General features: G+C 34.3%; 1 protein-coding gene across 7 annotated transcripts in view; it reads left to right on the top strand.

Annotated features, from left to right (window-relative positions):
- Nucleotides 1-203: 203 nt before the first annotated feature.
- Nucleotides 204-14408, top strand: part of LOC139861720 (disease resistance protein RML1A-like) — a 37090-nt gene continuing 22885 nt past the window's right edge. For 3 of the 7 annotated variants that reach the window (XR_011763916.1, XR_011763915.1, XM_071850217.1), the window contains exons 1-13: nt 220-552; nt 2368-3453; nt 3851-4326; nt 5055-6150; nt 9268-9339; nt 9605-9820; nt 10184-10933; nt 11015-11606; nt 11676-11773; nt 12456-12515; nt 13183-13368; nt 13525-13632; nt 13918-14401. Coding sequence is in view for 1 of the 7 variants with exons in the window: in XM_071850217.1 (XP_071706318.1) it covers nt 3851-4326; nt 5055-6150; nt 9268-9339; nt 9605-9820; nt 10184-10933; nt 11015-11606; nt 11676-11773; nt 12456-12515; nt 13183-13368; nt 13525-13632; nt 13918-14358 (4095 nt within the window). In the remaining 6 variants the exon portion in view is untranslated. Of the gene's footprint in view, nt 553-1943; nt 3454-3850; nt 4327-5054; nt 6151-9267; nt 9340-9604; nt 9821-10183; nt 10934-11014; nt 11607-11675; nt 11774-12455; nt 12516-13182; nt 13369-13524; nt 13633-13917; nt 14402-14408 lie in introns of all 7 variants that reach the window. The other 4 variants (XR_011763913.1, XR_011763911.1, XR_011763914.1 and 1 more) reach the window with 4 other exon arrangements.

Raw genomic sequence — 14408 nt, 5'->3', positions numbered from 1 at the left:
AATTGACCCAATATCATAAAACATACCATCTTCAATTCTACTATTAAGATTCCTAATTCCTAATATTAGTCTCTTTCTTAACTTTGTCAACTTGTGTTCTGTTTTGCTCCAAAACTTTATTCTTTACCCTCTTTTTCTGGGTACCCAAAACTTTTAATTGATGTTTCTTGGCTTTTTCATTTCGATTGAATTTCTTTTAAGGATGGCTTGATTCGACCATGTGAATTGAGGGTTTTGGTTTTTTGTATTAATTAATAAACAAGTTGGGGTTTTTGTAAGAAAAAAGAAAAATTGATTTGATTTTGCAGGTTTTTTTGTGATCGAGAAACCTTTTTGTGTATCATATCTCGGTTAGTTTTTAAATTAAAACAAGATTACCCACAAAAGATTACTTTTTTTAGAATTTTATTTTGTAAAAGTGGATTAGTTTCATCTTAAAAATTGAACATTTTTATAATTAGGGTGTAATTCAGAAAGTTTGTTGGAGCTAGCTATTGATAGCAGTTTTTGAGTGTATTCAGGCATAGCCCTTTTGGTGACCATAATTAGCAGGTTAGATTTTTAATATCAATATTTAATTTATTTATTTTAATATGTATTAATTATTAATTATGTATTATGTATGTTTTTGTGGTTTACAAGCGTTGATGTTTGAATATTTATGCTTAGTTATACACTTTAATAATCTACTCTATCTATTATAAAAGGGGGATGATTTTCACACACACTTTTTTGATCCTCACACACCTATTTTAACATTTTGCTCTTCTAATAATACTCAATTGGTGTATGAGGATAAAAAAAGTGTGTGTAAGAATCATCCCCCATTATAAAAAAAGTTATATTTACTTCAGATTTTAATAAAGTGAATTAAATTAGCTAATCCCCACCATTAGAGGTTATTCTGGGTCAATCTAATGGTTAAGGTTTACCTAATGTCAGAATTATCTCTCTGATGTTAAATTTACGTGTCTTTCCTAAATTACCATTCTAACAACTCTAACGCGTAACAAATACTGCGATTCACAACTACGTCTTCAAAAACCGATTTTATATAACCGTCATATCAACTTCTATTCGATCCATGAACACACACACCTACATAGGCGAGTTTACATGCAAAGCAATGGGTTCCTTGGACCCCACTATATTATAATTTCTTTTTGTAAATTACTACTAAAATTTTAAAAGACACCACTAAATTTAAAGACATGACCCCATATATTTTTAATATCGCCGGTTTTTTTGAAGTAAATAGCTATATTTTGGAGAAATTTTTTTACAAAGTACCAATCAGATTGTAGTAGAGGAACTCATTTAATTTTGATCCTATAATCGCTACTGCACACACAGTCGCCAAATCTTATTTCATAATCAACCCTGTATCGCCAGTTCCAATCTTCACTCAATATATGATCAACTTTTAATCAAACACATCTGCTTCATTCGATGAGAGCGAAACTGACGATCATAAACAACAAGTCGTCACACAATAACCCTAATTCGGAGGCAACTTTTCAAAACCCTAATACGTTGGGGGTTGTATCGTTTGAAGGATGCCAAAATTAAGGTAGATACACATATTTATCAATTCATTCTTATTATGTTTGAATAATCTGCATTTTAATCAAAATATTTGACAACTTTGATTTATATTTTTTCAAATTCCATTTCCACATGATTCATGATTTGATATTTGAATTCCTTCGTAGTTGGTATAAGTTATTAGCACCTTTGGATGAATTTCGTACGGTTTTCGATTTTATTCTATAAAAGGGTTGTTTTCTAAATCAAGTTTAGGTCTTGATTTGGTCATGTGTGTCATATCGCATGTACATACCTGTTACTAGCATGTAACAATTGCGATAGATCTTGGTCTACCTATATACATGTGTGGCCACATTTGGATTTATTATATTACATTAAGACTAATTAGAATGTAGGACTGAAAAGGGATGCTGAATGAGGACAGTTGAAAGCTCTTCACAGATCAATAACCGTATTTGAGGCCGTTTTAATTAAATGGTTTCCCTTCCATTTTAATAAAATGTTTTTTACACTATGGTTGGGTTTCCCTTCCATTTATTTTATATAACAAGTGTTGTATAATGTTGTATTCATATTTGTTAAATAAGGTACATGTCTACAGTTTATGGTAACCTCTTTAAAAAAACTGCACACGCAGACTTGAAGGTATTAATTGAATTAACAGCAAACGTCGATTTATTGGCGATTTGACTGCCACTTAGAGCCTAAATTGAATGTGCAGGATTTAAAACTCATGGAAATTTGATCATACTATTTTAATGACGTCTCATGTTATATTTTATATATATATATATTTTTTAAAATTTTCATATTTATTAGCTAGAGATTCGGAAACAATCTTTTTATCCATCAAAGAGAGAGGGGACTTTCTATACTTCTTGGAGTATATCACTCTGGGTGGAACGACTTATCTTTATCCAAAGACAAGAGAAGAAATGTCTACATCTCACCTTCTCCCTACACCACGCATGTAGTATTGCTTTTTGTTCTTGTATACTCCGTAGTATGTGTACAAAATTTTTGAGATTGAACTAAGACCTTATTTAGTGGAGCGTAATCAATCCAAAATCACTACCATCATATGGAAGAAAATCCATGGCGTGATGAGTCCATCATATGGAAGAAAATGGGAGTGATGGGGTTTTCGGCCAATCACAATTTAATTAATTCTATTTATAATTAAATTAAATCAATTAAAATAATAAAATAACTCCATCACACAACTATTACCCATACCACTACAAATTCCATCACACAATCACGCTATCACTTTTGCCAAATCATCACTATACCCCACAAAAACACTCATCACATTCCATCACCATTAAATAAGGTCTAATCAAAACTCATAAAAAAAAGTAAATAAATATCAATAATCAATAATTAAATAATATACGTAATTGATAAACAAACAACAGGAAAAAAATCGGAAAAAAAGAAATAACCACATTAAGACCGGTAACGGGTCACCGCCAATAAGATATGGTCGACAACGGATTTCTTGGGGTCCAGCGGCCGTGGGTTTTGAAAGGTTTGCAACGACCACCTTCATCATCTGACCACCCAAAAGAGAGATATATTAGTGAATGTATGAGAGAGAATTTTCCCTGCCACCGCCGTTATAAGTTCTTCTGACTAATAATGAAGAAGGGAGAGAGAGTGTATATATGTGAAGCAACAACGGAAAACCCACATCCTTCATCGGAAAGTTTTTAACTAGCCGACGTCCCAACTGCTGGCAGACAACAATGGCTTTGATGAAGGCTCCGGCAGCCAATGGTGGTGTGGTGATAAAATCGACCGCAGCCGGTGGTGGTGGTGACGAATGAGGTTGTATATGATGGGTTCTTTTTTTAGGCGACTATCTCTTGAGCAGTTCGGAGTCATTGCTAGCGAATAACTGAGGTGCCTTGAATTGAACCCATGACTTTCACTATAGAAATTTTCATGTTTAGTTTCACAACAATAATTTTTGGAAGTATTTCCCCGTATATTATTCGTAATAGTGTACTGTGTATTGAATTTTAAATCAACTACTACGTATTTAATATACGGAGTAATATATATAAGGGGAGTGATATGTACACAACCCATTTTTGTTACCGTAAAACATGATGGTTGTGTTCATAACAAAAATAGGTTGTGTACATGTGATCACCCATAAAAGAAAACATGACATGCGGAGTAATAGTAAAATCAGTATTGATTGATGATACACATATGTACGTTTTTGGCGTTATTAGACGACTTTTGAGACGTTTATATTTCATCTTAGCTTCACATATTTTTTATCCACTTTCAGATGGCCTCTTCCAGCAACATGGCTCTTCCAAGGGCTAATGGTAGCATCTATGATGTATTTCTAAGCTTTAGAGGCATAGATACTCGTTACGGTTTCACCGATCATCTTAATGACGCGTTAAAGCTGGCTGGGATTCTGACATTTAGAGATAGTGATGATGCCGAAAGAGGTGAAAAGTTGAAGCCAGAAATAGAGAAAGCAATCGAATCATCTGATGCTTCAATAATTGTATTGTCTGAAAACTATGCAACTTCAACCTGGTGCCTTGATGAACTTTCATTGATCCTTGACCAAATGGGAGATAAGCATTTCGTTTTACCGGTTTTTTATAAGGTGGATCCTTCAGATGTTGGTAATCTTAGAGGAAGTTTCATGATTGAAACTAAGTCCTTCGGACGATGGACGGAAGATAATGTCAATAAGTGGAAGGCAGCCCTTACGGAGGTTGCCAGTGTGATTGGCATGCATCTTGATGGGTACGGTACTCTAGTATTGTTTTTCTTTTTCATAAAATAATACTCCTACCATCCTACAATTATTGTCCCAGTTTCACTTTTTGATTCTTTCTTAAACAACTTTGACTCTAAATATGTTGGTTTATGTTATATATAGTATCCGATGAAAATTATATCAATAAAAACACATTTTAAAACCGAATTCATATATATATATATATATATATATATATATATATATATATATATATATATATATATATATATATATATATATATATATATATATATATATATATATATATATATATATATATATATATAACTTTTATCTAATATTATAGAGTACAAATTAAAATATTTAAAGTCAAAATTCGAAAGGAAAGACTTTGAAAAGTCAAACGGCACAGTTGTTATTTTGAGACAGAGGGAGTAAATAAATAAATAATAATTAAATCAATCATCTCTAGGTTGTATACCTTGAATCATGATAGTTCTCAGTTAGTCAACAAAATAGGAAGGGGGTATCAGTAACAAGCTATAAATTGGGTTTTTTGGGGTCAACTACTTGTTTTTAGTATCAAGTCTTAGATTGGTTTGGATTCATTTGTATTTTAGGAGGTGATATTAACCAACAATGTGCAATATTGAACATAAATTGGTTATCAAGCATTATTTTAACTAATGTTGTCAAACAACTTTCAACTTCACATGCTGAAGTACTTATTAGTTTCCTTTTTGTGTTACAGGTCTGAAACTAAATTTATAAAGGAGATTGTCAACAGCATTTACAAGAGACTCGATCGTAAACAAATTTTTGTTTCACCTAATGTAAAAGGGATGGATGCTCGATGTGAGAAGATATGCAATTCCTGGTTAAGAGAACCATCTGAAGCCGAATTTGTTGCAATTCATGGCATGCCAGGAAGTGGCAAGTCAACATTGGCCCAGTTCATCGTATATTCTTACGGTCAGTGTTATGAAAGCTATAGCATTGTTGAAAATATTGGAACTAGATGTAAAGAGTTGCATGGAATGGCTCTACTACAACAACAGCTTTGCAGGGACATTTCAAAGGGCAAGCACACAAAATTAATACATAACGTGTGTCAGGGTACCGCTGAGATTGAAATGCTCTTGGCAATGACAAAAGCACTTATTGTTCTTGATGACATTGTTAAAGAGCATCAATTGGAAGACTTGCTTGGATCCGGTATTATTAACAAAGAAAGCAAGATTATAATAACCGCGGATAATGATATAAGTAGTTGGATTACTTCTTCATCTAAGAGGTGTAAAGAGTACAAAATGGAATTACTTAGTCCCGATGAATCATTAGAGCTTTTAAGTCATCATGCTTTCCGGTCTAAATTTCCAAAAGATGGTTACAATGAGCTTGCACATTTAGTGGTACATTATTGTGGTGGAAATCCACTGGCTCTTAGAGTGTTGGGATCCTCGTTGTCACGTTTGAACACCATCGCATCATGGGAAAGTGAATTGAGTTTACTTGAAAGAGATTTTAATGAGGATATTTATAATGTACTTAAAAAAGGTTATGATTCATTACCTGAATCAGAGAAACAGTTGTTTTTACATATTGCTTGTTTCTTTGTTTCCGAAGATGTGGATTATGTTGTTAAAATATTGGAGTCTGATTACGCTAGAATTGAAGCTTTAATTAAGAGATCATTTCTATATATTACAGCAGAAAATAAAATAATGATGCATAGATTACTTAAAGGTATGGGGAGAAGTGTTGTGGATCGAGAATCACCAACAGTTGCCGAACGTAGCAGAGTTTGGCGTAACAAGGACTCCTACAACATACTGAGAGGAAAAAAGGTTAGATGCTTCTATTGATCATACGTGGATATTTAAGCCAACCTTTGTTTTTTTTTTTTCATTCAGCTAACCCCTCCAGCTTCATCTAAGAGTTGGTTCTTTTTATTTTGACAAAATTACTTCGGTCGTCCTTGAACTTGTACCTAAATCACACAGGTCGTCCTTAATCTTTTTTTTTACTTAGGTCGTCACTATCCTTTTAAAACGTACCACCCGTCATCCTTCTGTCTACTAGCCGTCCACTTGATCCGTTAACCCATCTCATGTGCGTCCCACGTGAGGGTATTTATGTACTTTTCACCTTGTTGTCCTATTAATACCCTCACCTACTCATGTTTTCCCCCAATTCAACTCAGATGCTCTATAAACCCTAATTCCATATTAAAAAAAACCTTCGATACAATTTTCAATCAACAATGGTGTTCTGCAATTGTGGCAAGAGAGCGGTTATTCGTAAGGCGAAAACTATTAAAAATCCTGGTCGTCGATATTATTCATGTCCTACACTGGTAATATTTTTATTTATTTTTTGTATAATTTAAAGGGTTAAAACTTTGTGTAATGTTATACACCTAATTGAATCGAATTCGTGGTTAGTTTTCTGACTGCAGGTCGTTCATTTGGGTGGATCCACCGATTAACAGTACAGAGGTAATAAGACCCAATGAATTATTGGAAGAACTATTGGAAGATGAACAAGTAAATTCAAGAAAGTGGAAGATTATGTTTTTTGTGATCCTCTTTATCCTCATTATCGTTTGGGTTAATTGATTTCAATGAATGAATGAAAGAATGAAATCTCTGTTGTAATAGTTTTGGTTAATAAGAACCAATGTTTTTTGTATGAACTAATGAATGAATGAAAGATCTGTTGTACATTACTCATTTCTTAGTTGATTCATTTATATGTACATTACTCCATGTTACACACAGAGTATTACAAACTGGAATGTGAAATGTTACAAACTGGAAACACACAAAATAACAAACACATTATGTTGAAACAAGAGTACATGATACCACAGTCACAAAATACCTAAATATAGTTCCAAATACAGACATAAATTACATACCATCAGGATTAAAGTACCAGTTCAAAAGACAACAACACAATAACATCACAATTAAAGTACCAGTACACCCAATAACATTACAAAGTTTAAAAGACAACACAATAACTTGCTTTAACTTCAATTCTTTGACTTCTTCTTGCTTGTTCCACTGGTTGAAGCATTTCTGGTCCTCTTCTTGCTTGTTCCACTAGTTCCCCCATTTGAACACCCTCTTTTGTTGTGGCCATACTCTTTGCAATTTGAACATTGCATGATAATCCCTTTTTTAGACAACCTTCCATCTGTGCTAATGTTGTCTTTCTCTTCTAACCCTTTCCTTCTATTTTTCTTTGGCCTACCTGCTCTTGCTATTTTCTTTGGTGGCATTAGGGTATAAGGAACATTAGACTTGGGCCACATAGATCTACCATTAACAAGGTTTATGGTAAATGTATATGTATTTTTCCAAGTGTCCATCCTATAAACTGGGTGAACCCAATGCTCTGGTGCACCTACTTCATCTGGTGGACCAACTTGATCATCATTTGCATTTAAGTTGTAAAGTGCAGCAACAACATGTTTGCAAGGAATACCAGTAATCTCCCACTTCCTACAAGCACACTCTTTGTTCCCAAAATCAACAGCAACTTGTTCACCATGAGGACCATTCACTTGGTATTGCTGACTACCACTCCAAAGCACAGTTAACTTACTTGCTTCCTTCTTAATGACTTCAAATTGTTTGGTTGCATAAGGAGTTAACAGTTGATCATTGTTTTTGCACTTACCCAACACATTAACTATCCTCTTCATCAAATACTCTCTCACATACTCTAATGCAGTTATAATTGGTTTATCCCTAGCATCAACCAACCATCTATTCAACACCTCACACATGTTGTTCATCATTGGCATCTTCATCATTGGCATCTTCAATATTATCATGTGGTTCAGATTCATCCTGTTGGATATCTTGACCATCATTGGCAGCTTCACTATGTGTTTCAAATTCATTTTGTTGGAATTCATCAACAACAACACTAGGTGTTTTTCCTTGACTATCATTTAATACTTGACTCTCATCTAATACTTGACTCTCATTGTACTCTAATAGCAGCTTCTTTGGATTCAATGCAGGCTTTTTGGTTGGTTTTTCAATCTTAGTTGGTCTAGTTTCTTCATCTACAATCTCTTCTAACACAAAATTAACCCTAGCTGTAGGACTCCTAAATGGGTTTACTTTGGGTTTCAACCCATGTTCAGTGAATATACTAATTATCTTAAATTCCATTGCATACTTGGATAATAGTCTTATATCATCATCACATCCTAACGGTTCTAAACCATAATCCAGATCATAATTAGGCTTTAAAAAGTGAAAAAGCATGACTTCATGACCATTGTAACCCAAATCCTGAATAATATCAGCAAGTTCGTGATATGAAAAGAAATCAGTGTCAAGGGCATCGACGTAGGTTACCTTGCCATCCAAATATCTTCTTCCAGGTGCATCAGTAAAATGACCACCATGATTCAACTGTATTGAAAATAATGTAGAGGTATGTTCTGCATAACATAGAATTTAGGTTAAAATTGGCGTATTTTATACAACAATGTTAGTATTAATAATCAAATTATGGAGAAATGCTTACCATAGAGCTCCTCAAGATTGTAAGTTACATCGTCATCGCGAATCTGGTAGAACTTAGTAATGTTGGGTTTCATGGTTGAATTGATTCAGATTAGGTTTAAGAAAAGTGAACGAATTGGGGGTGATTTAGGAGGGAAAATGGGTATCTGGTAGAATTGGGGGAAAACGAGAGTAGGTGAGATATTAATGGGACAACAAGGTGAAAAGTACATAAATACCCTCACGTGGGACGCACATGAGGTGGGTTAACGGATCAAGTGGACGGCTAGTAGACAGAAGGATGACGGGTGGTACGTTTTAAAAGGATAGTGACGACCTAAGTAAAAAAAAAAGATTAAGGACGACCTGTGTGATTTAGGTACAAGTTCAAGGACGACCGAAGTAATTTTGTCTTTTATTTTCATTCGGATTTAGAGTTCAAAGGCCAAAGGTCTAGCACTTGATTATCGAAAGCTAATAGAAGAGGGTGCTATCAATAAAACCGAGGTACACTTTACTTTATATTGACGGCCTTAGTTCGATTTGTTAATGTGTAATTTGTGGAGTTTCAGTTTTGTTTAAAAAAATCCATCACTACTATAGTACGGATTGCTTATTACCCGCAGTCAACCAATTGGCCATACATTTGTTTTTCTATAAAATTTGTGAACTCATTCTTTAACACTAATACTTACATGACCGTAAGTTTGCAAAACAGTGTCATTTGAACACTAATTCTGATTCTGTTTCACATTTTTGTGTACCCCAACAGCTTCCAACCGATGCACTTCAACAGATGGATGAACTGAGGTTGCTCAAGCTCAATTTTGTGAAATTCAAAGGATCATATGAGGGTTTAACGGAAGATTTAGTATGGCTCTCTTGGGTTGGATTCAACGAAAGTACCATACATTCTGAGATATTCATGGGGAACATGGTTGCTTTAGATATGAGTTCCAGTTGCTTGAATGAATTTGAACCACCCACGGTAAATTTGTAGTCCGCTTTGACTTTTAGGTGTTGTTTGTTTTTTTAAGATGTTTTTGTCTCAAGATTAGGATTGTATGTATGTTGAATAATGAAAACGGTTTGTTTATATGTATCCAAAATAACTTAATCATGTCTACAACACTAAGAAACATATTTTTAAGTCTGCAGACAAAATAAGACATTATCTTATCTTATGTCTTCATAAAAACAAACAATCTGCAATAAAACGTTTGCGTGCGCGCATACGTAGGACATAATAAGATCTGCAGACTGAAAAACAAACAAGACGTTAAGCTCTCAGTTTTTCAAGGTTTTCATACAGATGTACAATCCTAACTTGATCTTGTAACTTTTGCAACAGGTTCTTCGTTCACTCAAGTTTCTAGATCTTAAGGAATCACACAATCTCTTAAGAATCCACAATATTGACCGGATGCCTAATCTTGAGAAAATGATTCTCTGGAACTGTGACAGTCTGTTTCATGTTTGTAGGACCATTGTAAACCTTGAAAGACTTGCAATATTGAACATGACAGGGTGTTTAAAGCTTAATAAGATGGAGCAAAGACATACAACAGTAGACATCGAAGCTTCTACTTCTGGTTTAGAAAGTACAGAAGAGCCATCCTTTCACTTACCAAAGTTATTACAAACATTATTTCTCGACGAATGCAATCTTGAGTCAGCGGATAATTTTCCTCTGAGTTTCAATGACCAATCATCTTTGCAATATGTGAAACTGGGCAGCGGTCTATTTGAAGATCTGCCCATTTACAGTCATCTTGAAAACCTGCTGGTTCTCGACTTAAGAAACTGTACAAGACTTAAAAGACTTGTATGTCTCCCAATTCGACTTGCAGAATTGTTTATCTATGACTGTACGTCACTAGAGATAATAACTTTTCAATCAGGCCTATTCACGTTGCAAAAGTTTGGTTATGAAGGCTGTATAAATCTGTCTGAAGTTCAAGGCTTTGTTAAGTTGTTGCTGGTTTCCAAAATTGATGAAAATGATTTGGGACACTTGATTTGGGTAAAAGAATATCAAAATCATGAGGTGTGCTTGGTTGGTGATTATGAGCTCACAAAAGGCAGAAGTCGCTATATTCAGGTAATTTATTCCTCTATAAAATTACCACCTTCTAACTTGTTAACATACAATTGACTGAACTTTTTTGTTCTTGCGGTGCAGATGTTGTATGAATTCGATATAAATATAATGAGCACATCTCTACCAGACATAAAGCATCCAAAACTGACACCTGGGTATACGTCACAATCGACAACTTTGTCCTTTAGTGTGCCTTCTTCTCCAAGGAATAGTTCTCTCAAGGGATTGAATGTAACTTTCAGATATACAATATCGGGCGAGGATATGGTGTGGTCTGCTAGAATCAGTATGACTAATGGTAATGATTTGATATACAGTCCTAAAGTCTTTGGGAAACCTGAATCTGGTGAAGTCGGTATATGGCTAAGCTATTGGCCAATTGGAAACTCATTGAAAGTTGAAGATGAAGTTATTGTGTCTATTGCTGTCATAAGCGGGTTGGAAATACTTGAATGTGGTGCAAGCCTGGTATACACTAATGAAGGTGTGGGACGTGAGATCTCGGAAATTAACTCCCGGTGGGAAGATTCTTTTGGAAGAGACTTGTCTAGATTTCAACTAAGCAATGGATCATACTTTCTTTGTCAGCGTGATTTCTACAAGTTAATGGAGATCGGGAGACTTAGTCTCGGATGGTTAAGTTTCTTAGTTGGTGATACCATTGATGATGCAGGTACACACCTCTTTCAAAAATATAAATTTATGTTTTGGTCAGCTAATCTCGTCTATAATGTTGCTATAGAGGTACGTGGATGGAGAATGACGGGTCGACCTCAACAATCATATCAGTCATTTACAGGACTGAAAACTGGTAGCTTCATCGTCAACAATTCAGGAAAGGTAAATATATCTCTTCATGTTAAAACAAAATCTCTTTGATGGTATATTACCCCCACAAAACAGCCAACCATTTATACTTGTCATTTTAAAGAAAATGAATGGACTAAGTTGCTCTTTGAATTATTGTTCACCAACTACGTATCCATGAATGACTGGTTGTTAATCATAGCCAAATAATTACTGTATCAACGGTTATGAAAAGTAATCTTTAGTGTTTCGTTATCTATTGTTCAAAGGATTGTATCATTTTCTTTTAACTTTGGGCTCTCTGATTTTTTGGTTATAAAAATCACTAGGGTGTCCTGTATTGTAATTGGGCCTCAGTCATCTTTTTGATGGTTGGGCTTTTTCTATTTTCTTTTTCTGTTTTTTACCAAAAAAAAAAAAAAAAAAAAAAAAATTAAACAAACCCGTGATTCCACAGGTTATTTCACTAGTTAAGATATATAATAAGGTCTTATAATAAACTAACCTATTGCAAATTTCCAGTTTGCAATTGGGTTATCATTATATTTCCAGATATATAATAAGGTCTTAAATTGTTTATTAGTACATGTTATGTTATACGTCCATAAATCACAATCAATTCAATTTAGCACTCCATTAATGCCCTATTATCAGTTATGTGTTTAAGCTTATAATAAACTTCTTTTATGAACCAAAAACTTGTGTTTTCATTCAGAAAATGGGGACTGATGTTGCTGAAGTTGTTGAGAAACTGCCATCGCCTCATGACATCAAGGTTTGTACAAATTAATGGCAATTAGTTAATAAATTGTGATATACAATTACCATTATATGATATAAGATCAAGTTTTAACCATCCCGGTAATTGGGCCGTTAGGCCCTTAGATCCTTGCAAGAGGTATCTGGTTCAAATTTTGTGGTGGTCAAACGGTCACGGATTAATCTGGTTATACCACAACCAGGGGCGGTTTTTAATGGGGACAGGCGGGGGCAGCCGCCCCCAGTGGATTTGCAATTTTCAGTGTAAAATTTATGGATTTTTCGACTTTGCCCCAGTGGATTTTTTTTTGCCCCAAAACCTATATATTTTGCCCCAAAACCTTTAAATTTTGCCCAAAAATCTCCAAATTTTACCCCAAAACCTTCAAATTTTGTCCACAAATGTTAAAATTTTGCCCCAAAACCTCTTTAATTTGCTTAAAAACCTCCATTTTTTGCCCCAAAATCTCCATATTTTGCCCAAAAAATTGTCACGGTTTTTAATTTTTTTTTTTGCCCCCGGTGACTTGGAATCCTGGTACCGCCACTGACCACAACTCTCTTTTGGGGAACCTGAATAGGGAAAAACTTTAACAGATTTTTATTTTTATTTTTTTAATTATTATATGAATATGATAAAGCTTGGAGCTTTATATGTTTGTGACATATTGGTGTTATATCAGGTGCATAGGGTTATGTGCACAGAATTAATGAAGTTGGTTGACCGGGTCGATAGAATATTTCCCGAAATAGAAGCAGCCAGGCCTCAATGTTCATTCGGGATTAAAGAACTTGTTATATTAAATGGTGCAATTGATAAAGCCAAAATGTTGATTCGTGATTGTTGTGAGTCGAGTAAGCTCTACTTGGTATGTTCGTAAAAAAATTCGCCTTTTTAGATGATAAGTCAACTTAATTATCTAATTTTGACAAATGAGAGTTTTATATTCATTATTATTTATTATTACTTGTATTGTATGATCAACAAAAAGTTTATGATCTTGGTTTATGTTGCATATGTTCAGGCTCTAACAGGAAATACAGTTCTGTCAAGATGTAAAAAATCGAAAAACTTGTTAGAACAGGGGCTGACTCAGATCCAAAATATGGTTCCTGTTATTCTTGAATCAAAGGTTAGTCCACTTATCTATTAATTTTATGACTTCCAACTTGCTCAAACTTGGTCAAACTCGGCTGGTACTCGGTCAAACTTGGAATTACAAGGAAAATCTGTCAAAATCAAAGTCAAACTTGGTCAACATCCGAGTACTCTCCGAGTTGCCAAGTACTACCTAAGATACTGCCCGAGTAGCGATTTTTGAAACTTTGATTCAAACTTTGTTCAAGTATTTTTGATCTAGTTCCATTGTTTGATGTATGTTGTTTGAAATCAGAAATTGATAAACTGTTGCATGCAGATTTCGAAGATAATTTCAGAGCTTCGGTTGGCGAAATTTAGTTTAGATACATCTGAAGAAGAAGCGGGAAAAGCAGTTAGAGCGATACTCGAAGGATACCGAAATGTTAACCAATTAGAAAAAGAAAACAACATCGAGTATATTCGAATAGCCGCTCAAAAGCTTCAATTAACATCTCATAGATCTCTTTTATCCGAACGAAGATCCATAAAAAAACTTCTCAAACAAATCGGTGAAGAAAACAACAAACAACCAAAAAAACAAATTCTATTATTCCTTTTGGATTTGTTAAATAAGTACACGAAATCATTAACATCCGGATGCGTAGACAACGATACCGTTGTTCAAAGTCAAGATTATAATTCTTCAGAGGTTGACTTTTATGTTGACCGTGAACAAGATCCACCCGAAGAGTTCAAATGTTCGAGTTCAAATGTTTGAGGATTGGATGTTTATTGTTGCTGATTTTGGTTACCAAATGCAGGTTTGTT

The sequence above is a fragment of the Rutidosis leptorrhynchoides genome, chromosome 8, assembly GCF_046630445.1.
Source record: "Rutidosis leptorrhynchoides isolate AG116_Rl617_1_P2 chromosome 8, CSIRO_AGI_Rlap_v1, whole genome shotgun sequence".
NCBI lineage: Eukaryota > Viridiplantae > Streptophyta > Magnoliopsida > Asterales > Asteraceae > Rutidosis > Rutidosis leptorrhynchoides.
Note: the sequence above shows the minus strand (reverse complement) of the source record. Positions and strands in the feature narration are given on the sequence as shown.